Source organism: Eumetopias jubatus, unplaced genomic scaffold (genome assembly GCF_037043125.1).
Source record: "Eumetopias jubatus isolate StellerSeaLion01/CBP00866 unplaced genomic scaffold, mEumJub1_p1.0 scaffold_17, whole genome shotgun sequence".
Classification (NCBI taxonomy): Eukaryota; Metazoa; Chordata; class Mammalia; order Carnivora; family Otariidae; genus Eumetopias; species Eumetopias jubatus.
In genome coordinates, this window is record NW_028274823.1 from 77,671,932 (window position 1) to 77,699,097 (window position 27,166).

At 40.0% G+C, this 27,166-nt stretch overlaps 1 protein-coding gene across 1 annotated transcript in view; it reads left to right on the top strand.

The window, feature by feature from the left end:
* The window catches only part of RYR2 (ryanodine receptor 2), a 424,890-nt gene that overhangs the window by 79,903 nt on the left and 317,821 nt on the right, over positions 1-27,166 (top strand). Inside the window, exon 13 of the mRNA XM_028104495.2 lies at positions 14,728-14,823. Coding sequence (XP_027960296.2) covers positions 14,728-14,823 — 96 coding nt within the window. The remainder of the gene's footprint in view (positions 1-14,727; positions 14,824-27,166) is intronic.

Here is a 27,166-nt window from a genome sequence, read left to right on the forward strand (position 1 = left end):
GTTGAACCAACCTTGCAGCCCAGGGATAAATCCCACTTGGTCATGGTGAATAATCCTTTTAATGTACTGTTGGATCCTATTGGCTAGTATTTTGGTGAGAATTTTTGCATCCATGTTCATCAAGGATATTGGTCTGTAATTCTCCTTTTTGATGGGGTCTTTGTCTGGTTTTGGGATCAAGGTAATGGTGGCCTCCTAAAATGAGTTTGGAAGTTTTCCTTCCATTTCTATTTTTTGGAACAGTTTCAGGAGAATAGGTATTAATTCTTCTTTAAATGTCTGATAGAATTCCCCTGGGAAGCCATCTGGCCCTGGGCTTTTGTTTCTTGGGAGATTTTTGATGACTGCTTCAATTTCCTTAGTGGCTATAGGTCTGTTCAGGCTTTCTATTTCTTCCTGGTTCAGTTTTGGTAGTTGATACATCTCTAGGAATGCACCCATTTCTTCCAGGTTATCTAATTTGCTGGCATAGAGTTGCTCATAATATGTTCTTATAATTGTTTGTATTTCTTTGGTGTTGGTTGTGATCTCTCCTCTTTCATTCATGATTTTGTTGATTTGGGTCATTTCTCTTCTCTTTTGGATAAGTCTGGCCAGGGGTTTATCAATCTTGTTAATTCTTTCAAAGAACCATCTCCTAGTTTCGTTGATCTGTTCTACTGTTCTTTTGGTTTCTAGTTCATTGATTTCTGCTCTGGTCTTTATTATTTCTCTTCTCCTGCTGGGTTTAGGCTTTATTTGCTGTTCTTTCTCCAGCTCCTTTAGGTGTAGGGTTAGGTTGTGTATTTGAGACCTTTCTTGTTTCTTGAGAAAGGCTTGTATTGCTATATACTTTCCTCTCAGGACTGCCTTTGCTGTATCCCAAAGATTTTGAACAGTTGTGTTTTCATTTTCATTGGTTTCCATGAATTTTTAAAATTCTTCTTTAATCTCCTGGTTGACCCATTCATTCTTTAGTAGGATGCCCTTTAGCCTCCATGTATTTGAGTTCATTCCGACTTTCCTCTTGTGATTGAGTTCTAGTTTCAAAGCATTGTGGTCTGAAAATATGCAGGGAATAATCCCAATCTTTTGGTACTGGTTGAGACCTGAGTTGTGACCTAGGATGTGATCAATTCTGAAGAATGTTCCATGGGCACTAGAGAAGAATGTGTATTCCCTTGCTTTGGGATGGAATGTTCTGAATATGTCTGTGAAGTCCATTTGGTCCAGTGTGTCATTTAAAGTCTTTATTTCCTTGTTGATCTTTTGCTTAGATGATCTATCTGTCCATTGCAGTGAGGGGGGTGTTAAAGTCCCCCACTATTATTGTATTGTTGTCAATGTGTTTCTTTGTTTTCGTTATTAATTGCATTTTATAATTGGCTGCTCCCACGTTAGGGGCATAGATATTTACAATTGTTAGATCTTCTTGTTGGATAGACCCTTTAAGTAGGATAGAGTGTCCTTCCTCATCTCTTATTACATTCTTTGTTTTAAAATCTAATTTGTCTGATATAAGGATGGCCACCCCAGCTTTCTTTTGGTGTCCATTAGCATGGTAAATGGTTTTGCACCCCCTCACTTTCAATCTGGGGGTGTCTTTGGGTCTAAAATGAGTCTCTTTCAGACAGCATATGGATGGGTCTTGTTTTTTGATCCAATCTGATAGCCTGTGTCTTTTGATTGGGGCATTTAGCCCATTTACATTCAGGGTAACTATTGAAAGGTATGAGTTTAGTGCCATTGTATTGCCTGTATGTAAGGTGACTGTTACTGTATATTGTCTGTGTTCCTTTCTGATCTATTCTGCTTTTAGGCTCTGTCTTTGCTTAGAGGACCCCTTTCAATATTTCTTGTAGGGCCGGTTTCGTGTTTGCAAATTCCTTTAGTTTTTTTTGTCCTGGAAGCTTTTCATCTGTCCTTCAGTTTTCAATGAGAGCCTAGCTGGATATAGTATTCTTGGCTGCATATTTTTCTCGTTTAGTGCTCTGAAGATATCCTGCCAGTCCTTTCTGTCCTGCCAGGTCTCTGTGGATAGGTCTGTTGCCAATCTAATATTTCTACCATTGTAGGTTACATATCTCTTCTCCCGAGCTCCTTTAGGATTTTCTCTTTGTCTCTGAGACTCGTAAGTTTTATTATTAGATGTCGGGTTGTTGACCTCTTTTTATTGATTTTGAGAGGGGTTCTCTGTGCCTCCTGGATTTTGATGCCTGTTGCCTTCCTCACATTAAGGAAGTTCTCTGTTATTATTTGCTCCAATATACCTTCTGCCCCTCTCTCTCTTTCTTTTTCTTCTGGGATCCCAATTATTCTAATGTTGTTTCATCTTATTGTATTGCTTATCTCTCGAATTCTGCCCTCGTGATCCTGTAGTTGTTTCTCTCTCTTTTTCTCAGCCTCTTTATTGTCCATCATTTGGTCTTCTATATCGCTGATTCTCTCTTCTGCCTCATTTATCCTAGCTGTTAGTGCCCCCATTTTTGATTGCACCTCATGAATAGCCTTTTTGATTTTGACTTGGTTAGATTTTAATTCTTTTATTTCTCCAGAAAGGGTTTCTCTAATAACTTCCATGCTTTTTTCAAGCCCAGCTAGTATCTTTAAAGTCATGATTCTGAACTCTAGGTTCGACATCGGACTAATGTCCATATTGAGTAGGTCCCTGGCTGACGGTACTACCTTTTGTTCTTTTTGCTGAGGTGATTTTTTTCGTCTTGTCATTTTGTCCAGAGGAGAATAGATGAATGAGAGAACAAAATGCTAACAGGTTAACAACGTCCCCAGCAAATATACTCTATACAAATCAGAAAAGACCTGAAACCAGGGGAAAAGAAAGGGAAAGAAAGAAAAAAGATAGAGAAAAAGAAAGAAAAAGATAAAAACAAAAACAGAACAATATAAAAAAGCCCAGAATATGATCAATATGATCAGGCTAGTGCATAGATCAGTGCCACACACTAGATTTTGGGCGTATTTCGGTCTGTTAGAAAAAAGTGCCTCCTAAAATTTTAAAGGAAGAAAGACTTATATATGTACAAAATAAGGGTTGATACAATGAAGGGATGGAAGATGACTGTAAAGATGAAAATTATAAAAAATTTTATAAAAGGAATTGATAAGTTCGAAAAAAGAAAGAAGAAGATTTAAAAAAAAAAAAGGGAGAGAATGTGATCAGGCAGGAGACTAGAACAAAGCCATACACTAGTGATTTAGAGTATATTTTGATCTTTTAGAAGAAACTGTATCTCAAAATTTTAAAGAGAGAACAACTTATATATTTATATGCCAATAATAAGGGTAACTACTATGAAGGGATAAAATATGACTCTAAAAATGAAAAATAAAAATGTTTTTTTAAAAAAGGGATTGATAAGCTGTTTGTTGAAAAAGGGAAAAAGAAAAATTAAAAAAAAGTTAAAAAAAATTAACTTTGAAAAACTAATGAATCATGGTAAAAAAAAGCCATGAATTCTATGTGCAGTATTCCCCTAGCGCTGGAGTTCTCCCGTTCTCCTTGATCGGTAAACTTGGTCTTGGCTCGCTGGCTGTTCCTGCTGATCTTCTGGGGGAGGGGCCTGTTGCCGTGGTTCCCAAATGTCTTTGCCGGAGGCGGAATTGCCCCGCCCTTGTAGGTCCGGACTAAGCAAGGTGTTTGGGTTTGCTCTCAGGAGCTTTTGTTTCCTGCAAAATCTTGTTATAGCTTTGGAGGACCAGGGTGAAAATGGTGGCCTCCCAATCTCCACCCGGAGGGGCCGAGAACTCGGGGCCCCGCTCCTCAGTGCGCCCCCAGAGAAAAGCAGTCACTCCCGTCTCCCCGGTCTCTGGCCGCACTCCGTGCTCACCCGGCCTGTGACCGAGCGTTTCTATCTCTGGCACCCGACCCCGTGTGGAGTCTCCAAACCCAGCAGATCCCTGCGGTGCGCTCCCGCGCCGCTCCTCCCCGGGAAGGAAGGGGAGTCTCCCCGGATCTGCCGCCTGTTGGGTCCCTGCTGGAGGAGCAGTGGCCCGACTGGGCCGCGGATCACAGTTTATGGCCACCCCGAGCTGAGAGCCCACGCCTCAGCTCCGTCTCTGCAGCCGGCTTCCCCGCTCCGATACCTGGGAGCTCTGCCGCACTCAGGCTTCCGCGGTCTCTCTGTGACCCCGAGGGTCCTGAGACCACACTGTCCCACGAGGGTTCCACCCCCCGCTTAGCCACTGGAGCGACGTCCCTCAGCGGAGCCGACTTCTAGAAGGTCCGATTTTGTGCTCCGCGGCTCTAGCACTTGCCAGAAGCGGCCGACGGAGGCCCCTCCCCCGCCGTCTATCCTCCCGAATATCGCCTCGGATTCACTTCTCCACACGCCCTACCTTCCAGAAAGTGGTCGCTTCTCTGTTCAGAGAGTTGTTGCTGCTCTCTTCTTCGGTCTCCTGTTGAGTTCGTAGGTGTTCAGAATGGTTTGATCCCCATTCAGCTGAATTCCTGAGACCAGACAAAATCTGGGTCTCCTACTCCTCCGCCATCTTGCTCCGCCCCCCAGAAAATATCTCTTAAATATATGTATCTTGTTTCCTTAATTATTTACATCCCATTTGATGAAGAAAGGACTTGAAGGAGCTATTACTTAAAATTGACACAATTAGAATTCCCCAACACTCATATCTGAAAGGAAGATAACAGTATAGTAATCATAGATGCCAATAAGATAATACAGAGTGATTTCAGACATAGGCATATTTTGTGGCTTTTAAAGTAATTTTTTCATGCAGCAAGAGACGTAAGTTCTGAATGTATTTTCCAAATACACACACACACACACACACACACACACATACGCACACATATTCTTAATTTTAACTTTTATATTTTCACATTGCTACTCCTGAGAATTTTTGTTAATCCCCCATACCTATCTCTCTCTCTCTGTCTCTCTCTCTCTCTCTCTCTCTCTCTCATATCTCTCTTCAGGGAAGCTTCTTTTTTCCATTTTGTTTGTTATTTCCCTAGTGTCTTGAATCTCTTTTCCTTTTACAGTCTTTTCCAAGGGCATGCTCTCTAACAGAAACTGTGCCATGTTGGGAGAATGTGGACTTGGAGTCCAATGGATCTCGATTTAAATAAGAGTCTAATCCGTTCAAAAGATTGAGTACTTGCTCTCCAAGATGCCCTAATCTGGGCAGTGGGGGTCAGCTGTGACCAGGATATAGTCCCTGTTCCCTTGAAGTTAATGGTTGAGTACAAGACAGTGTAAATAACAAAGCTTGTCATGCGGTGCAGTTACTCACTTTATTGCCTTGACCATCTTGATGCAAGGTACTGTTAAGTCATGTAAGTAAGTGATTAATACAGGACTGATAAATTTAACTACACAAAAATTAAAATGTTTATGATAAATGCTATCATTTAAAAAACAGTTGGGAATTTTGTAAAATATGCCATCTATGTGAAAGACACAGGCTCAGTTTCTGTAATATATAGAGTTTTCAAAAGTCCATAAAAAAGGAAATATTGGGGGGTGGGGGGATGGGTTAGCCTGGTGATGGGTATTAAAGAGGGCACGTTCTGCGTGGAGCACTGGGTGTTACACGCAAACAATGAATCATGGAACATTACATCAAAAACTAATGATGTAATGTATGGTGATTAACGTAACAATAAAAAAATTTAAAGAAAAAAAAAGTGACAGAGAAAGACTTATCCTAAGAGGTTAGCAGAAATGAGCTGTGGCACAGGAGAGCAAAGGGAGGGGCGCCTGGGTGGCTCAGTCATTAAGTGTCTGCCTTCGGCTCAGGTCATGATCCCAGGGTCCTGGGATCTAGCCACGCATCAGGCTCCCTGCCCAGCAGGGAGTCTGCTTCTCCGTCTCCCACTCCCCCTGCTTGTGTTCCCTCTCTCACTGTCTCTCTCTCTCTCAAATAAATAAATAAAATCTTAAAAAAAAGTGAAAAAAAACAAAAACAACAATAAAAAACAAGATGAACCCTGTATGCACATGAAGATTCCAATTGCATTGTATTAGAAATATGTAGAAAAAGATATGTTCTTGTACACCCTGGACGTTTCTGGAAGGATGCACAGGAAACTGCTAGGTGGCTGCTTTTCCGGGGACAGATCTTTTACTTTCCTGTGTGTTCCATTATGTATTTCTTCTTACTCTATTTACACACATTACTTCTATAATTGAAAAAGTCATTAACATAAGTGTGTAATGTTACACAATTGAGGATGAAAGGGAAAGCTAGTATATTAATTCCAGTTGAGTGAAGAAATAGAATATTTATAAGTCAGTGCATGCATATAAAGATCTCTTTCAGTATATACATGGTAGGTTCACTGGTGGTTGTTCAAGGTAAATAGAATGATGAGAGATTTTGTGGCTTAAACGTTTCTTTGACTACTCTGGATTTTCTCTTTTTATTGTAGTGAACAGTGATTTCATGATTAGGAAAAAAAACGAATACAGTCTTAGGTTGACTTAAGAACCATCTGCTGCCAATAATTTTTATTGGAGTCAATATGATCATGAGATAAGTAACCGTCTCTACTCAAGGATATACTTCAGTCTATCTACAAAAGTATCAGATCTGCAGCAATATTTGGAGTTCATAAGATATTTATACCTCACAGTCCTTTCTCACCTAGCTATCAGGAAGTTTAGCTCGAGTATCATTAACTCGAAATTCATTAAGCCCCCTTCCAGTGCTTCCACCGAGGTAGACTGTAGATCTTGTCTGCACTTTCTGTGTGGAAATAAGCTGCCTTCTTCTTCTTTTTTTTTTTTTTTTTTTTTGTTTGTCTTCTGTAGGTGTATTTGGCATGGAGAGAGCAGGTGGGAATGATAATCTATAACAATTTAAAAATTTGACACAGATATATTTAATATGTGTTTTAGGTGGAGAATGACAAAAGTAGATTTATGAGCCTGCCACCTGGAGGAACTGAGAATCTTAGAGACACCAGTATTCATAGTTTAAAAGCATTGCTGTCGTGTGCTTCTGTATGTCTTTTCTGAAATCCACACAATTAATCTGTAGGAGGTTTGCAAGCCAGGGTGGTTTTCTAAAGATGTCTGAGAAATGGCTCTTTGGCAAACTCTATGAATACTTATTTTATGAAGATTCAAAGGATGAAATAAACAGCAAAGGCCATAGCCGTCTCAGGAAAGGAGAAGTTACCAGTTTCTGAATACTTTAACACTTGGAAAGGGTAACAGTGATGAAGGATTTTGGCACATCTGGGGCATTCTTTTGGTGTCGTAAGGAGGCGGATCTTCTGAAATGCCGTAAAACACTGGGGGAGGTAGTCAGGAGATGTAAGAGGAGGGCCTCGCTTCAGACTCGCTCATACCAGGGATTACTCTGGCATCTGGGCATACAGATGTTTGTGTTGTCCTCCAGGAAATCCTGACACTTCATAAACAAAACACATTATTTCTTTTCAACTTGGTAATAATCTCATGTCTATGAAATGACCATGACAGTCACTAATCCATTTTTTAAAAATTTTATTTTATTGTTATATTAGTCACCATACATTACATCATTAGTTTTTGACATCGTGTTCCATGATTCACTGTTTGTGTGTAACACCCAGTGCTCCATGCAGTGCGTGCCCTCCTTAATACCCATCACCAGGCTAACCCATCCCACACCCCCCTCCCCGCTAGAACCCTCAGTTTGTTTCCCAGAGTCCTTAGTCACTCATGGTTTGTCTCCCCCTCCAATTCCCGCTGCCCGCATTTTTCCCTTCCTAGTATCTTTTTTTTTTAAATATATAATGTATTATTTGTTTCAGAGGTACAGGTCTGTGATTGCTTAGCATAATACCCTCTAGTTCCATCCATGTCACTGCAAATGGCAAGATTTCATTTTTTTGATGGCTGCATAATATTCTATTGTATATAAATACCACATCTTTTTTATCCATTCATCTGTTGATGGACATCTGGGCTCTTTCCATAGTTTGGCTATTGTGGACATTGCTGCTATAAACACTGGGGTGCACATACCCCTTCGGATCCCTACATTTGTATCTTTGGGGTAAATACCTAGTAGTGCAAAGGCTGGGTCATACAGAAGCTCTTTTTTCAACTTTTTGAGGAACCTCCATACTGTTTTCCAGAGTGGCTGCACCAGCTTGCATTTTTAATGGAAATGCATTTTGGAACCTATTTTATGAGATAGCTTCTTAATCTGTTGATACACGACCAGGATTCCATTCCTCCTAATCTCTTCTAGATCGGGGGTTCCAGCAGGAAGAGACTGGTGATGGGGGGGGGGCAACATAAACTGGACCTGAGTGTGGACTCTGGAATTAGAATTGCCTGGCTTTAAAGTCTTGGCTGCACTATGAGCTGCATGAGCAGGAACTCACTGCTGTCTCTACTTACCTTCTCCACGAGCTTGCTGTTGTTTGCTTCCTGATGATGGTAGAGAGGGAGGAGAGAACATAGCACAGTTTTTTTTTTTTTTACTTGGTTGTGTGGCTGCCTCTTCTCGGCTCTAGCCAGAAGGTTAAGCTGTCATCCCTGGTGGGGTGATTGGAGGGACTTGGCAGCAACTGGGAGCTGGCTCTTTTCGGCAGGCATGTGAGATGTTTTTAGACGAGTCCCTGCTCGTGGGACAGGACAGCTGCACCTCTGTTCCGGGTGGCTGTTGGGCGAGTCCACAGAGATAGTCTTCCCCGGGCTCCATGAGAAATGCCCATGCATTCTTGGCCCAACGCAGTCTTGTAGGCCAAGCCATGCAAAGCGGTTGTTCATTGCTTCTCTTACACTGTCCACTTATAGGGCAGGGTCATCAAACCTGAGTTCACAAGGTCCCTGAACAGCAGGGACCCTTCCCCAAGCTTCCCAAGAAGTTTCCATGGTGCCGTGCTCTTAAATTTTTCAACAACATTCTGGAGTTTTTGTTTATTTTTGGTTTCTTGGGTTAGCGGGATTTAGGAGCAACCACTTATTAACCTGGATATTAAAAAAAAAAAAAAACATCTTTGTGAATTCTAGTTCTTTGGTCCCTCATTTGTCCTTCCTGCTGGAACCCCTGATCTAGAAGAGATTAGGAGGAATGGAATCCTGGTCATGTATCAACAGATTAAGAAGGTTGGCATGATTAGTATTTCCAGACTTTGCATGTAAGCTCCAAAGGAGAACCTCGTTTGATTTCCTGCTGTATCTCTTAGACCTAGAGCAGGGCCAGGTGCAAAGCAGGTAATCAGTATTTGTTAAATAAATTTTAAAAGTGAGTTTTCTTGGAAGATCTTATATCTTAATCTATTTGTAGTTTCCTGATTCTTTGAGTATATCGAGAAGTTTTGAGTCTTGGAGCTTAAAGACACTAAAGCATGAGGACACAGGGATATTACAATACAAATAAATGCAGGATGGAGTATTTTTTACGATCATAATTTTTCAATTGACTGCTGATATTGCATTTCATCTTCTGATTGTATAAAAGTTCAGAGATTTAATTATTCAACATGAAAACAAATTGGTTCAGTGAACTACCACTTTCTTTTTTAGAGCTTAGTTCAAAATGTTTTTATAGTATTTAAGTTGTACTGCACTTAACCACGGATATTCTTATTCCATAAGAGACTGGATGCTACTTATCCATCACTATATTAAGAAATAACATACCTTCCAGATTTCAGGCAATGTACAGACATGTAATAAGTGTCAAATATAAAAGAACTTACAATATGCTAGAGGAAGACCGTCAAACCATTGTATTATATTCATGTGTTATTCAAGCTCATACTCAAAAGTGTCAACTGTGTTGCCCGATGCATTTACATTCATTTTTTTTAAAAAGATTTTTATTTTTAAGCACTCTGTACACCCAACATGGGACTCAAACCCACAACTCCGAGATCAACAGTTGCACATTCCACCCACTGAGCCAGCCGGGCACCCCCTACCTTCATATTTCTTAAATAAATAAGGAAAAATAGAGATGTATGGAAGATGAAAGGTCTTGACCATCTTTAAGACCCATTAGCCAACAAGAAAGAGGATTTAAAGGGGTTTAGCATGCTTGTCCTGCATGAGGAAGGACGTTTGTCTTGAGTTTGTTTCTGCATCTTTACCTTGAAGCGCCGTGAGATTACAGTTACCATTGTGGTTTGGTCTTGAGAGTGGCGCTCTTGAGACATTGAGTTGTATCAATGATGTTTTACCTTTCTGTCTTGAAAAGAAGGTAACTTTGTATTGTATTACTTGATTTTAAAATTAATACTTCATTATAAAAATTAGATACTTAATAAAAAAAGTGGAAGCCATGTTTAAAATGTAACCACCCATGTTAATGTATGACCTTTTTAAAAAATATATCTTTGAATCTATATAACATAATACACATATGAAACACTTTAACACCCCCACATGCCCGCATGTACTGAAGCATTGTGTGTTCACACGCATGTAAATCCTGCACTAAGACATCAGTTGGGATGCTCCTCTCCTGAAGGCTTAGTTAGCTCTGTCCAAATTCCAATTTCAGGGATTGAGACAGGCTTAAGGCTCCTCTTTGGTGTCTGTACATTTTGGGGGATTATTTGGACATGGTGTTTCCCATTTCATGCTTCTTCAATATCCTCTCTCTAAGGTTACATAATATCTTGGCCACAGAACTTCACCTCCTTACAGGTGCATACAAAACAAACTGCCATTCTTATTGAGCATTTCTAATTTTTTTTTTAATGGAAGTTATTATGGCTTCAGGGGTCTTTGTGAAGGAGCACATCACAGAGCATGATCCTTTTTCCACCTTGGCTTTATTCATCTTCCTTCCTATTTTAAAATAAGACCATGTCCCCTATTGAACTGGGAAAGCAGTCCCATCCTTATCAATGCCCTTTAGGGTCTGTGCTTCTGTCCCAGGGAACTTATCAGGATATAGTTCCCAGAGGCAGTTCTCATTCTCCAGGAAATATTCTGAAAAAACACAATTGTTCCATGATATGCATATATTTATATTGAATATATATATACTTCACAAAAATGGGATCATATGATCGATACTCCGCTATAGTGTTTCTTTGCATGGTCTTCTGTATTGTGGGCATCTCTTCTTGGCAGTGAACAATGAACCTTCACCAGGTTTTAGTGGATGTATACTAGCCTACTGAAGGGATGTGCCATTGACTTGGCTTACACTCAGGCTGTTCCCAGTATGTTGCTATTATAAGCTGTATTGTGATGAACTCTCTTGTAATTTTCTGTGTAGTTTTCAGTTACTTTAGAAACTCACTTAACTGATTTCTTCTTAACGACCTTGCTGAACTGTAATGTTTTACACACTCCATTTATCTGCAAAGCATGCTATGCACCTGCACATATATATACACACACATGCATAAGGTTCAGGAGGCATTCTTTTTTTACAGAGCTTAATTTTTTTCATTAGAAATATATATTTTGCTAGTGTCTGTTAAGATCATCACATTTTGTCTGTGACTTATTAACAGATTTCCTACTACATTTCTGTCTCATTGGAGGAACAAACCCCTACTTGAGTTAATGTTACTAATGTATTACTGAATATCATTTGTAAATACCATCTTTGTATAAGATTTTTGGATTGATATTCCTAAGTAAGAGTTCCCTCTAGTTTTCTCATATACATACTTTGTTAGGCATTGATGTCAAAGTTATGCTGTCTTCATAAAATAATTGGGGAGGTTTCCTTAGTTTCTTTACTTTGAAATAGTTTAGAAATAACTTACTTCTTGAATATAGAAAAAAAGTTTTTGATCTCTGACTACCCAATATTAATCATGGTTTATTTTTATATTTAGATTTTTCCCTTTAGATTTTTCTCCTTTGGGTTAGTTTTGTTGAAAAAAAATGTACATATATGTGTAATTGGAAACCATTCTTTTTCCTATATGTTTAAAAATTCTAGTACAGAGATCTGTGTAGCGGCTCTGTTTATAATTCCTGTTTATTCTTAATTTGTCTTTTTCCTTCATGATTAGAGCAGTTGGCATTTAGCATATATTAAAAAAAATCTTGACTCTCTTGTTCAATCCTACCATTTTAATTTATTACATAGATCACTTTATCTCTAATGTGTTTTCTTTTTCCTATTTTACTTATATTTATGTGACGTTATTTCTTAAATATTGAAAGGATGTTTAGGTAACACTTTTCACCTCGTTGGTTAGCAGTGAAAGAAAGTGTTTAATTTTCCTCTGAGTACAGTTTTGACCATCTACCACTGATTGTATTAGGTAACATTTCTATTTTTGCTATTTACTAGATAGTCTATAATTGTGATATTGATTCCCTACTGACTCAAAAATTATTAATGAGAGAGTTTAAATTATTAAGTGCTTGGACTTTATCTTTGTTTCTACTTTTCTTACTGATTTCTAGTTTCATTACATTGTCGTCAGTGGGCTAGGCCAACATGGGCTATGCCATTTCTGTATGCAGTAAACTGAATGTTGTTTTCTGTTTGTGTCTTACTATGTGATTTTCTTAAATGTTTCATGGTTTATTGAAAGGGTTAATTCTTACATTGTTTGTTTCTTCAAGAGGCACTTATCTCTCATATCTGACCTCTAGAAAACATTTAATATCTTTAATTTGAAAACTCAGAAGTAAAATTAAAAGTGTGAGTTAAAGTTTAAACAAATGAGACTCTGTAAAGATTCAAAAGCTTTACTATATACTCTCCCTCAATGGTGGTGGTTGTAAGTCATGAACAGATATTCTTATGGATTAAAATCAGAAATCCACAGAGCACATAGGACTCCTTCTCATTCTACACCTCATTCTTGACACTTGTCCCCAGCACTTGTCACGTGTGTGTGTGTGTAGCTGGTTGCTAGTTCTTGCTGGGGCTCTGGTCCCAGGGAGTCCCAAGTAATTAAGTGCATCATTGTTTAATCTTCAGGCAAAATAAAGAAAATAGATAAAGTCTTTAAGATTAATTGCACTCTGTTACTACAAGGACTCCCCTGTCTTGTTCTTACCAAGGAGATAAACAGGCAGTGCCCTCAAACTTAAGGTCCTTCACACTGCTTCCTAGCACTACCGTATTTTAAATAGTGATTGTTTTCTTATGGCAACATCTTTTTCCCATTAAATATCCTACTATGTCAACATCTCACCAACCCTTTGTAAACAGTTATACTGTTTTGGAACAATCTCATGGGTGGAAGAGTAGAATTTTTATAAAATATTTACCGGATTTGCTTTGAAAGAATCACATGATTGTGAAACATTAAAAGTTTCAAATAGTTGATGTAAATTGGATTGAAGGAGATCATAAAGGTTGTGTAGGAATTTCATATAAGATGGTTTCTTTCATCAAAGACGTGTCTGAAACACTAGGTGAAGCAGTGTTAGAACAGGTGACTTGACTGTGGGAGTTCCGAGTCCTTCAAGTGCATTGTGAACTTTAGAAGGAAGTGGAGATACAGGAGGGAAACAGAAGCTTTTCAGACTTTTAGCCATCTGCCCTCCCACTCTTTTTCCCAGGTATCAGTTAATTATATCTCTCTGTGTGCCTGTTATAGTTACTAACTCTATCTCCTAGTTTTTTGTGCTACATTTTCAGGAAAACTGATGTGCTCTTAACTTCTTCATTATAGATGTGAGGAAGTTGAGCTCTAGGGAAATGAAATAATTTAGTCTCGCAGCTAATTAAAAGCAATGAGTATCGGGGCCCAAGTGAGGAGAGTCCCAGGACACTGGTTTTTCCATTATCATTTATCATTTCCTCCCAATATGAAATGTTACTTTCTCAAAATATATTCCTTCTAATGAGCTGTGTGGTTTTCCAGTCCCTATTAATAAATATCAATCCTTTTTAAAAAAAAAATCTCAGTACCACCTCACACCTGTCAGAATGGCTAAAATTAACAAGTCAGGAAATGAAAGATGTTGGCGGGGATGTGGAGAAAGGGGAACCCTCCTACACTCTTGGTGGGAATGCAAGCTGGTGCAACCACTCTGGAAAGCAGTATGGAGGTTCCTCAAAAAGTTGAAAATAGAGCTACCCTATGACCCAGCATCCCAAAGGTAGAAATGTAGAGATCTGAAGGGGCACCTGCACCCCAGTGTTTCTAGCAACAATGTCCACAATAGCCAACCTATGGAAAGAGCCCAGATGTCCACTGACAGATGAATGGATAAAGAAGATGTGGTATATATGTGTGTATACATACACACAGGAATACTACTCAGCCATCAAAAAGAGTGAAATCTTGCCATTTGCTACAGTGTGGATGGAACTAGAGGGTATTCTGCTAAGTGAAGTAAGTCAGTCAGAGAAAGATAAGTATCAGATGATTTCACTCATACGTGGAATTTAAGAAACAAAGCAGAGGATCATAGGGGAAGAGAGGAAAAAATAAAACAAGATGAAACCAGACAGGGAGACAAACCATAAGCGACTCTTAATCATAGGAAACAAAGTGAGGGTTGTTGGAGGGGAGGGGGGTGAGGGGATGGGGTAACTTGGTGATAGACATTAAGGAGGGCACATGATCTAATGAGCACTGAATACTATGTAAGACTGATGAATCACTGACTTCTGCCTCTGAAACTAATAATGCACTATGTGTTAATAGAATTTAAATTTAAAAAATCTCACTTTTGTCTATGTAGATATATCTATATGTTTGTATATGTCTCAGATATAAAGTCTAAGTATTTTGTTTTTGTTCTAGCATTTGAGGGCTTAGTACCAGCTTACCTTGCATTTCAAACTGGAGAGTCATATAACTGTGATGTCTGCTTTTTTCTTTTGCAGCGGCTCTAATTAGAGGAAATCGTAAAAACTGTGCTCAGTTTTCTGGCTCCCTTGACTGGTTGATCAGCCGATTGGAAAGACTGGAAGCTTCTTCTGGTATGTTTTCTGGTTATCTCCTTGTCCTTACACATTATTCCTGTTTTCTTCTATTTTACATTAAGATAAAAACAAATTCTGAGCATCGGTGCCATTTAAATGTTTTCCTTTTAATAGGTTAAAATTTTTACTTACTGTTCACATCATTGGCATTTTATTATTTCTGAAAAGCGATTTACAGTTCATTTACATTAGAAAAAAATGAAGTCCCTAAATCTAACGAGTCAGAACTCCCATTCTTTTTCAATCAGTTACTCCAAATGTATTATATAAACAACAACAAAAAAAAAACCCGATTTGAAACTTCTACTTTTAACTTGTGTTCAAAAAATTTGAATAGTAATAGCCTAGATCTGATTTTTTTCCAAATCATACAGTACAATATTTTAAAGTGATTGTGTAGATATTAATATTAGTAGTCTCTATCATAGTCAAATAGGTACAGTCAGTGAAACTGATATCTCTCTCCCTAACAGGTATGTTATTCTTATTTTCGTGTTGTGGAAACTTAAAATTGATAACCTCAGGGCCTTCCTGAGCTTGTCTATCAGCGGCATCCCAAGCTGAAATGGATTGCTCCTCCCTGTCTTTGCACAGTAGCTCATTAGTTGCCCTTCCGTACCGCTGATGCCCCTTTGTGTTACTTATTTTTCCTCTCAGTGTCCTATACTAGCAATGAACTTCTTGAAGCAAGGGGCATGGTCTCATTCATCTTTGGGTCTACCATATCATCTGGCACCTAGTAGGTGCTTACAGAATTTATGGAATGGACGAATAAATGAATGTATGAATGAATGGTTGAATTCACTTAAGCAAATGCCTGTCAGTACAGATGTAATTTCATGACTTTGCATGAGAAAGACTCATTCAAGGATAGGTTTGTTGGAACTGAATGAATAGAAGAACATATGGTTGTGGTCAAAGGGGGAAATTTTAAGTCACAGAGTGAAATTTCAGTGTTTAAGATTCAGGAGGAGGAGAAATTTGAGTCACACACTGAGTCTTAAGGCATTGCTGGATTTTTGGGTAGCAGATATAAAGGAGATTGTTGAACTAAAAAAGGCACAAGGATCATAAGAGGAGGGTTTTTAGGGTATTGCAACATAATGGGATGACTGTGGATCAATACAGAATATCTTGAATAAAGAGAAAACTGAATAAGTGCTAGGAGGAAGTGGTCAAGTTAGTGCTAACAAATGATGGCAAGATTGCGAAAATGGATAGATTCTTGGGTCAAGGTATCCAGAATTGTTGGCAATCTCCAGTAGATACAAAAAAGTATGCTGATCCCCTTTTCTGGCCACAGGGGATCTCTAGAGAGAGGGGCAGAGCTACCTCCAGGACAATGTTAATGTTACATGAATCACTTAAGAAACACACACAGTGCTCAGAGCAGAAGACGAGAGAAGGGAAGAACAGAGTGGAGCATCCTTTAAACTCAGCCAAGTAGAGTCCACTGTCTAGAGTCTTCAGTTGAGTTGGTTGTAGGCACAGCTCCCCTGGATACAAATTGCTATTTGCTATGATCTTTCTCCAAACCAGCTGTTGGTCACAGGTACTGCTATGTCAAGTAGATGCTCCGTGCTCTCAGAATGCAAAGGGAATGTCAGGCGTAGGAAGGACGCTTGGAGAACACTGAACCTGACATGTCACTTTAGAGGAAAGGAAATTGAGGCATAGGACATTCGAATGACTGATTGGAGATGATAGAATTATTATAGCAGAAATGAAACCCCAGCTTGTAATCTTACATCAGGCTTGAGGTATGTTGACTGTACCTTATAGCCTCCTAGTTTGTACGTACCTGAAATATTTTTCACTAAACAAATTTTCTCTGCTGTGGTTACATTTATGCTTTCAATGAACTGCTTTTTCTCCTAGAGGAAGTAGAATGTTGCTTAGTTTTTAGAGACAGTAACAATAACAATACGCCTATCATAAGATCATATCATATACACACATGCATAAATGTATTTCAGTCGTCTGTTATTGTTTCTTGAGTGCTCGCAAATGCATCATCTTAATCTCTCTCTGAGACTGCAGAACATGCTCTCCTTAGCTAGTCCATTTCCAGCTGCATTGCTAGTCCCTCTGTCTGTATTTGAGCAGCAGAGCAGAGTGAGGGGGCCCTATGAGCTTTAGATTTCCTTCCGTTAAAAAGTTCTTTCATGGCAAAGGAAACAGTCGACAAAACCAGAAGACAACCTACAGAATGGGAGAAGACGGGAAGAGCCTGGATGTCCATTGACAGATGAATGGATAAAGAAGGTGCAGTGTGTGTGTGTGTGTAGGAATATTACATAGCCATCAAAAAGAATGAAATGTTGCCTTTTTGCAATGACATGGATGGAACTAGAGGGTATCATGCTCAGTGAAATTAGAGAAATACAGTTGTCATCTGATTTCACTCATTTGTGGAATATAAGAAACAAAATAGAGGAGCATAGAGGAAGGGAGGGAAAAATAAAACAAGATGTAATCAGAGAGGAAGACAAACCATAAGAGACTCTTAACTATAGGAAACAAATGGAGGGTTGCTGGAGGGGTAGTGGGTAAGGGAATGGTGTTAACTGGGTGATGGGCCTTAAGGAGGGCACGTGATGTGATGAGCACTAGGTGTTATATACAACTGATGAATTACTGACCTCTACCTCTGAAATTAATACACTAGATGTTAATTGAATTTAAATTAAAAAAAGATTTCCTTCAGAAAAGGTCAGTGGACAAAAATCAAGATAAATCGGTGCATACTTAGAGATCTGATGAAGACCTGCAAAGGGTCAGCAAAAGGATGTGTTAATGAAGAAGCTTACATTCGTTTGGTGCCTGCAGTAGACCTTGAGAAAGGGCTTAAAGGTTTATTCGGGGAGTGAGTCCACATGAGACATGGTGGAGACGGAATCCGGGAAGGGTGTGTTGACAAGCGAGTTACCGCCATGAATAAGTGGAGCTTTTCTCTTGGGGAATTCTGGGAAACTCTGTAGGACTGTGCCTTACCATTCTCCCACCTGGGGCGGTGGGGAGACATTTAGGGTGTTTACCACCGACTTTTCTCTGTCACTGAGTGGTGCTGCTCCCAGAGAGCATGAATTCTGTGGCTTTTCCAGCTGCCACTGTGCTCAAGGCAAATCTTGAAGAAAAGAACTGCCAAGGCCGGCTGCTGCAAGTTCACTGAACCCAAAGGACGAGAAGTTGAGCAGGGCCCTGGCAGTATCTGGTACCCAGCCAACCGCTGTTTATCTCATTCTATGATCGTGGGGCTCAGGAAGAGGAGTGAGCAGATTTTTTTCCTTATGCATGTTCTGCTTTGTTGGAAGCTGACTAGTATCACAAGTGCATAAAACTTTATTAGAGTATCTGATCAGTCTGTAAGAACAGCCACTGTGAATTATTTGGGAGAAAAGAAAAAAAGGATAAATTAGACTTTTTCCCAGCCTTCCTATGTGACTGTGTCTCTAGGCCAAATTTAATTGAAAAGACAAGATTTGTGTGAGCAAGTCCAGTTGATCGAACTGATAGATTTCTGAGGGCTGGGTTTTCTTTAGGATATTCTGCACACTTGAAATCCTATTTGGGCATTTCAAGAAACAGCTGACTGAGCACAGTCTGCTGGTCAGGAGGCTGTATACCTTCTCTGAGTCTTACTCTGGTACAGTCTATTCACAGGTAGTTTTGGCTGTGGTGAAAGTGGCCTTCTTGGGGATTCCTGCCAATTCCTCCCCACTCCTAGCAAGGGCCATGAAGGAAGTTCCCTCTGGGTTCAAGCAGAAGAAGGAACCTTTCAGGGTGCTTGAACTGCCTATGCGTGTGCTCACACACCATACAGTGTGTGGTACCTAGAAATACGATAGTTTAAAGCTTCCAAAGGTGTCACAAATATTTTTTGCAGAGCATAAGCTCATCATTTTTCAAAGGGGAAAATGTGTTACCTGTGAAAAATCTGCCCTAGAATGTTGTGTGCCAGGATCCTCTTCCATGATAGGTACTGAGGTACAAACATTTGAGTTAGCAAAAGCAGGAGTCTACAGGATATTGTTTGAGACCCGCTGTTGGCGATGCAGAAATCCTAGCTAACCTTTCAGAATGATATCTGCAGTTTAAGCAACACGTAATGATGACACAGAAAGGGACAGTTTTCGACGAGGTAACTTGGAAGAAGGAAACTTCAGCTGTTGGTTGATTCAAATCTTTTTTTTTTTTTTTAAGATTTTATTTATTTATTAGAGGGCACGTGAGAGCGGGGGAAGGGGCAGACGGGAGGGAGAAGCAGACTCCACGTGGAGCAGGGAGACACGGGGGCTCAATCCCAGGACCCTGGGATCATGACCTGAACCAAAGGCAGGGGCTTAACCTACTAAGCCACCCAGGCGCCGGGATTCAAATCTTTTGATTGTGCAGAAAGTCAGCTCTGGTTATAGCCAGGAGACTGTGCACCTGACCCTTATGAGAAACATAAAATCACAATCATGATGATATTGCAGACTTTGTCAAGAAAACCTTTTGTGATAGCTGTCGGGGTCAGTACCTCTTTGACCCTACCATCTCACCATAACATAATCATCCATCCTCATCTTTTGCTTCATCCAGAGCACCTTATAATGACTGGTGTTTTTAATAAATGATCTGAGTCATCATGATAGTAAATTACATTTGATGCTGATGGATCACTTATGACAGGGAAACATAGTGTACATTTTTCAAAGATAATCACTCAATGTTTGAAATAATGTATTAGCGATTAAAGGTTACTAATTTAGTATTTAGCTAAGTCCCTTGTCAAAAATTACTCATTTTTGAACGATCCTGGAAAAGTCTGAGTAGAGCCATACTGCTTCCTTTTTCAGCGAAGCATTAAGTTATAGCTGGAAAGAAAAAGAGAACAGGGAATGGAGAATCTAGATTTGGGCGGCTTTTTGAAAAATATATTTTACCAGCAATGTGAAAAGTAGAAAGAAAAAAAAAAGTCCCTCCAAGTAAAATCCAAATGGAACAGAACGTTCTTTTCAGAATGAAAAAAGTGATCAATGTTGCCTTGTTATCTGGAGTCTCTGTGTGCTTTTCAGAATGCTCTTCTAAAAGCCTGTGTGTGGGATAGATGGCAAATTGTGTTTTTAGAAATGGTTCTTTGAGATGAAAAAAAATCTTCAGCTGTCTCACATTTGAGAAGAAAACTATTCTGCTTTGTGACATAGTTGATTGGTTTTCTAATAATTTCCCGCAGTTACTTGTTAACTGTAGGACTCATCTCTGGCCCTGGGTATTAAATGTTGAAGTAGACTGGAAGTGATGGGGCGAAGGGCATCTCTGGGCGGGGTCTGATGGCCTTGTTCTGGGTGGTGGCTGTCTGTATTATGCAGTGGATTTGCAGGGCATTTGGCTCCTTTCACGTGTTTTGATACTAAGTAGGAAGTTGATATTCACAGCAGGTGTTTAATTCTTGCATCCGTTTGTCATCTTTGTTTTACGTTCTTGGTCTGCTTGACAATTCTGCCTCCGTGGTCAGTGAACTTGTGTTGTCCTGGGGGCGCCAGGTTCTTGGATAGGTCCAGTGGCAGGAGGGCCAAAGCCAGGCTCAGTCTTTGTTGTCCAGTCTGTTTAAGGAGCGAGGAGAAAGCCGAGGCCCAGGCTGAGAGTCACAGGTGCCATAGTGCTGCTCACTCCATTTCTGCCAACATGGCAGGGATGCTGGTGTGGATGCTGGTCAGGGCTTTCTACCTCTGAGAGAAGCGTAACCTGACAGAGACAGTCTCCCTAGGCTCTAATTAACCAGCCCCCTGAGGATTTGGGTGAGGAAGGTATGAAAGATTGAAAGCCCAAGGTCATTTGGCCCCTTTTTAGTCACTTTCCGGCCCTAGGTGGGGTCGAGCGCTCTCCTGACATTATTCCATATGGGCCCCAGTGGCCAGCAAAGGGCAAGCGATTGCCCTAAGGCAGCGGGGAGAGGAGATTACACATGAAGTCTGCCCCCACCTGTCCTGTGGACGTGCTCCCCATGCAGGCTACAGCTGCCACCGCTAACCTCCTACAGGTTCCGGAGAGCCTTTGGCTCCCCGGGGGGTATTCTTGGGCAGTTCCTGGAATCCACGTTCCCATTCTGCTTCTTTAGATTCCCCAGGGTTGGTTTGGAGGTTGGAGCATTGACCCCTCTTGCTGATTTTATTTCTCCCCACACACGGCCAGTTAGGGCTGCATCCTACAAACGCCTGGTTAGCTGGAGAAAGAGAAGAGGAAGTCTTGTCTCGGAGAAACTACATCATCTTGGAAGGGCTCGCTTGAGGAAAACTTATTAAACACAAGATCACAGACAGTGATTTCTACCTTTGACCTAGACTGTGTCATATCCTTTTTGGGGACTGTGGACAGAAAGGAGACTTGAGCTCTTATGTGCTACTATGGATGGATGAGAGTTTAATGCCAGTGTCTGGTCTGACTGGGTTTTGCTCATACCGTGCTGGATATTAAATGCTTTCAGCATCATCTTTGGTGAAATAATTGTGCTGTGTCATTCGCTTTCAGTCATGCTTAAAGTTAAGTGTCTGTGACCTCCCTTGGGTACATTATCCTGCCTGAAGGACTCTGTCTCGAACTGAGTTTATTAAAGTTTCTTTGCCGTGTGTGTCACTTATCCCAATTTTCTCAAGCCGACTTGCCTCTCGATTGAATCAAGCCTTCTAAGTACCTAGGCTTTTAAAGTGGGTTCTATTTACTTGGACCCCGTAGTCAAAGGAAGGAAGTCAATCACTACCCAAGGCAGGATGCACTCTTCAGGTGCCTTCCTTTAGGGCTGATGTGATACAGGAAGTGTAATCTGGATGGCCGTTAGCTTGGCTGCCTGGGTGCCCACTGGATGTGGCCACACTGGAGAGAGGTAGGTAGTGTTAGATCTCAGGGTATAGATGAGGCAGGAGGAAATGATGTCTCAGCTGAGCACAATGGCCCCTTCTCGTGTCCCTGGTCCCCCATTTGGGTTTCCTACCATTTCATCATCCAAAACAGGGTGGAATCTGCCGAGACTGCCTCATCAGAAATGGCAGGTCAGTTTTTAATCCTCTCTTGTTTCTACCTACTTTTACACTGTGTTAAGGAGAAGCAGAGCGTAAGATTGATGACAAGTATGGATTCTGAGTTGGACTGGTTCAGTTCCGATTCTAGCATCATCCTTGATAGCTGCATGATCTTAACCCTTTTGTACCTCATACTTTACATATATTTGTAAAATGGAATTGTAATAATACCTGTCTCAGGAGGATTGTTAGTCAGCACTATGGATGTGTTCGTTATGTTAAACGAATGAAAATGTCCCAGTAAGTGTTGCACACCTTTTTCATTTGTAATTAGCCAGTGTTTTAACTACAGGATCATTTTTATTTTCTTAAAAGAGCGGCGTAGAAATAAACTAGTCAGGTGTTCTCTCTTCTGCAATAAAGATAGTGAAGACCACTGAGAACTCAGATGAAAAGTGTGCCTTCAGCACAGGGTGGGGGTCCCCCCTAATGGGGGACCATTAGGTATTGGATGCCAGATCTGTGCATGAATGTGGAGGTGCAGACTTGTACTCTGTGCACAGCACAAAGACCTTTAGCCAAAAACTTATAAACAGACAAACAAACAAACTTGGGTGTGCTTGGGTGGCTCAGTTGGTTAAGCATTTGACCAGCTGAGGTCATGATTTCAGGGTCTTGGGGTCGAGCCCCATGTTGGGCTCCCTGCTCAGCAGGGAGTCTGCTTCTCCCTCTCCTTCTGCCACTCCCCCGGTTCATGCTCTTTCCTTCTCTCTCAAATAAATAAATATTTTAAAAAAATAATAAAATCATGCCAGTTTTTGAAAGCATTTTAAATTGTACTTTGCTCTATACATAATGTTTCATCTCAGGACCACATACACTTCTGCACGTAATACCCTATCTAAAATTTGTGGGTTTCGGGATACCTGGCTGGCTCAGTAAAGCATGTGACTCTTGATCTTGGGGTTGTGGGTTCGAGCCCCACATTGGGTGTAGAGATTACTTAAACTCTTTAAAAAAATGTGTATTTTGTTAAAGAATGCGTTGTATAACTTTTCTCCTTATTCCACACTTGCCAAGTATCAGAAATAGGTTGTTTTATGCGCTTTCACTTTTTTCTTTTGTGCTTATTGGAAATGAGGCCCTTGGCTGTCTTCATCCCGCAGGAGAACTCCCCCTGCCTGATTTTATTGAGACACAGCTGACACACATCACTGTATAAGTTTAAAGTGAACAGCATAATGGTTTGGCTTACAAAAATTGTGAAATTATTACTCTAACAGATTTAGTTTGCATCAGTCATCTCATATATATAAAATTATTTAAGAAAGTAAAAAAGAAAGGAGGGGCACCTGTGTGGCTCAGTTGCTTAAGCATCTGACTCTTGGTTTCAGCTCAGGTCGTGATCTCAGGGTTGGGGGATCGAGCCCCCACGGCGGGGTCCGCGCTCAGCATGGAGTCTGCTTCCGAGTCTCCCTCTCCCGCTGCTTCTACCCCCTGTGTGTGCTCTTTCTCTCTCAAATAAATAAGTAAAATCTTAAAAAATAAAAGTAAAAGAAAAAAACAAAAAAGAGCTTTTTTTTTCTTTGAACACTTTTTTTGTTCTTTCAACACTGATGAAAACTCTTAGATTTCATCCACTTACCAACTTTCCTGTGTATCACAGAGCAGTGTTAGCTATCATCATATCGTACATTACAGCCCTAGTATTTACTGATGTTTATCCCTCTGTCACGAACTCCCTGCCTCTGGAAACCACACATCTGATCTCTTTTTCTCTGAGGGTTTTAGAGTTTTTTGTTCTTGCTGTGTTTGTTTTTTTTTTTTTTTTTTTTTATTTTGGCCTTTTTGGTTCCTATCTTGTCTGTCTTGGCTGTTTTTAGTAAATAATGCTGCTGTGAACATGGAAGTGCAGGTATCTTTTCGAGTTAGTGTTTTTGTTTTCTAAAGATTTATTTATTTGAAAGAGAGAGGGAGAGAGAGTGGGGAGGGGAGCAGAGGGGGAGAGAGAGAATCTCAAGCAGACTCCGTGCTGATCATGGAGCCTGATGTGGGGCTCAATCCCATGACCCTGAGATAATGACCTGAGGCGAAATCAAGAGTCAGACACTTAACCAACTGAGCCACCCAGGCGCCCCAGTGTTTTTGTTTTCTTTGGATATAGTCCCAGAAGTGGAATGGCTGGATCATATGATAGTTCCATTTTTAATTTTTTAAGGATCCTCTCTACTGTTTTCCATAGTGGCTGCACCAGTTTGCATTCCCACCAACAGGGCACAAGGGTTCCCTTTTCCCCACATCCACACTGGCATTTGTTACCTTGTCTTCTTGATGATGGCCATTCTGATGGGTGTGTGATGATGTCTCATTGTGGTTTTGATTTACTTCTCCCTGATGACTAGTGATGTTGGTCATCTTTTCATGTATCTTTTGGCCATTTGAATATCTTCTTTGGGAAAATGTCTACTTGGGTCTTTTGCCCATTTTAACTGGATTATTTTTTCTGATGAATTTTTTATATATTTTGGATATTAACCCTTTATCAGATATTTGGTTTGCACTTTTTTCCCCATTCTGTAGGTTGTCTTTTTACTTTATTGATGATTTCTTTTGTTGTGCAGAAGCTTTTTAGTTTGATGTAGTCCCACTTAATTTTTTTTAAAGATTTTATTTATTCATGAGAGAGAGAGAGAGAGTGCATGAGCAGGTGGGAGGGGCAAAGGGAGAGGAAGAAGCAGACTCCCCGCTGAGCAGAGAGCCTGATGCAGAGCTTGATCTGAGGACCCAGGGATCATGACCGGGGCTGAAGGCAGACGCTTCACTGACTGAGCCACCCAGGCGCCCCTGATGTCGTCCCCCTTATTTTTTTATTTTGTTGCTTGTGCTTTTAGTGTCCTATCTGAAAGACCATTGCCAATTCCTATACCAAGGAGGTTTTTTCCCCCCTCTTTTTTCTAGGAATTTCATGGCTTCGGGTTCTATATATTTATATCTTATAATACATTTTGAGTTAATTTTTGTGAGTGGTATAGGATAGGAGTCTGGTTTCATTCTTTTACATGTGAATATCCAGTTTTCCCAGCGCCATTTATTGAAGAGATTGCCTTTTTCAAGAGAACATTTGAAGTTGAACCAAAGTTCAGATGCTGTGATCATTTTACATTCCTGCCCCCAAATAGTAGTTCTCAATAAATATTTGCTGCTTTGAGGTAAGTATCTTTTTGAAGAGTTGATTAATCTATATTTCTCTTGCCCTGGAAGATGCATCTTAAAAATACTCAGATGCATAGATCTTTGAAAATTTTATTTAAAGGCCTTTTCAGCAATTAATTGCATCTGCCAGCATTTTTATAGGTTCTCATACTTCACAGAGAGGCACGCATTTATTGTTTTTTGAACATGTTAATGAGCACATTGTGTAGCCAAGGAAATAAGTGAATTTTGGGGACTATGCTGAGATGTCATATGTATTACTTCACTGGATCCCGCAAGACTCCGTAAGGTATGTCCCATTATCATTTCCATTTTACAAATGAAAAATTGGAAGCTGAGAAGTCGAGAGGGGTAACCTTTTCAAGGTCAAATGAAAGTAACGGAGCCAGGACTGAATTTGTATGGTCTGTAAAGTCCACAAAAGCAGGAATAATATCAGTTTCCGCTCCTCATTTAACTTATATCCAGAACCCATTTTATGGAGTGATAATTGAACATGTAAATGGGGCAAAAACACCCAAGAGTAAATAGCAAGATAAGAATATCTTAAAGCATTTTTTTTGTCTGGCACTTAGACCTCTGTGGGTTTTGAGAAATGGCAATTTATACAAATAAATATTTGTGTGGCATAACGTTTCTAATATTATTTCACTGTTACATCGTGAACTGCCGATGACACTTTCTTTTTTTAATTGTCCTTAACTCCTCTAATTTGTCTATCTTTTATAAAATACTGCTCCCTAAATTGAAAGCAGCAAACCATCAGAAGCCTAATTAAGGCTGAATAGTACACTATAATTACATGGATTATTTTATGTGTTGTTTATTTTAGATAATGTACCCCGGGAAATTTTTGACTCGTGTTCATCTCGTCTTCCAATAAAATACCTTAAGTCCATCTTTTTTGTTTATTTATTTTGCTAATGCATTCATGATGTTGTACGTTTCTATATATGAGTAAAAATGTGGTATATACCTTTATCTTTTATTCCACTTTTATTAATGTTCCTAATTCTGTCAAGTTCTGTTGTATTTTAATCTTACCTCTGTCACTTTTTCTCGCCCTTCTCAGCTTTATGTTAGCTCAAGATTTAATGAGAGTATTTTCTTCTCATGCCTCAAAACCATTATAAAAAAATGGAAGGATGCATAATCATGTGTTTCCCCTATTTGGCTTAAGACCCCACCTCTTGTTATTCTTAAGCCTATTTTTTAATATTGATATCAACTTAGTCCATTTTTCTCTCTCTTTAGTTGTGATATGGAAACCCTACTTAGTGTTTATTTTACAAGTAAGCCCTGTGTTATAGAAAGGAAGCAAAACGTACATTGCTTCTGTTATCTTTTGTCCCTTTCTGCTTACAAACGTTAAAAAATAAATTCATCAGTTTATCTCACACTGAAACTCAAATATGCCCTTGACTTCAGATTTATACCCATTTTGAACAAACCACGGATTATTCCTATTTCTCTCAGTGCTTCAGTCTGTGGCATGCAGAATTCTCCTCTAAACGTTAAGATGTATTGTAATTATGCCATATATCAATTGGTTTTTCACCTCCTGCTGTTTGTTCTGGGCAGGCCCAATACTGTTTGGTGAGGCTCTCCACCGTCCCTCCACTAGCTCAAACTAGAAGTTTCTGCCACTTCTAGAAGTTCCACATTCATACCCAACCACCAAAGAAGGACAACTTGGATGCAATCCATGGTTTATCACTCATTGGCTGTTCCATTCCGATTAGTGGAACAAAACAGCAAAGGTGTGCCTCTACAGAGCCTTCTCAAAAGCACAGGCCCAGGAACAAATTAACGTATTTGTACATAACTCAGCTGCTTTCTCTCTTGGCCTCCCCTTTGGAGTGTAGCCAAAAAAAAACCTCCCAAACTCCTCAGACCTTTTGTCACCATGTAGCTAGCTGAACTTTTCTTCTGGCTTTTCTAACTGCTGCCCACTTCATTTGCATGTTTGTTTGTTTCAATATGGAGAGAAGAGGGGGTTCTTGTCAAAAGAGTGCCGTTATGCCTTTTTAATGAGCCAGGAGGTCTACTTGGTGTAATCTTTCATGGTATTTTTGGCTCAACAGTCCTGTCTCCAGAATGTAGAGTGTCTTGTTGTTCTGTCTCTT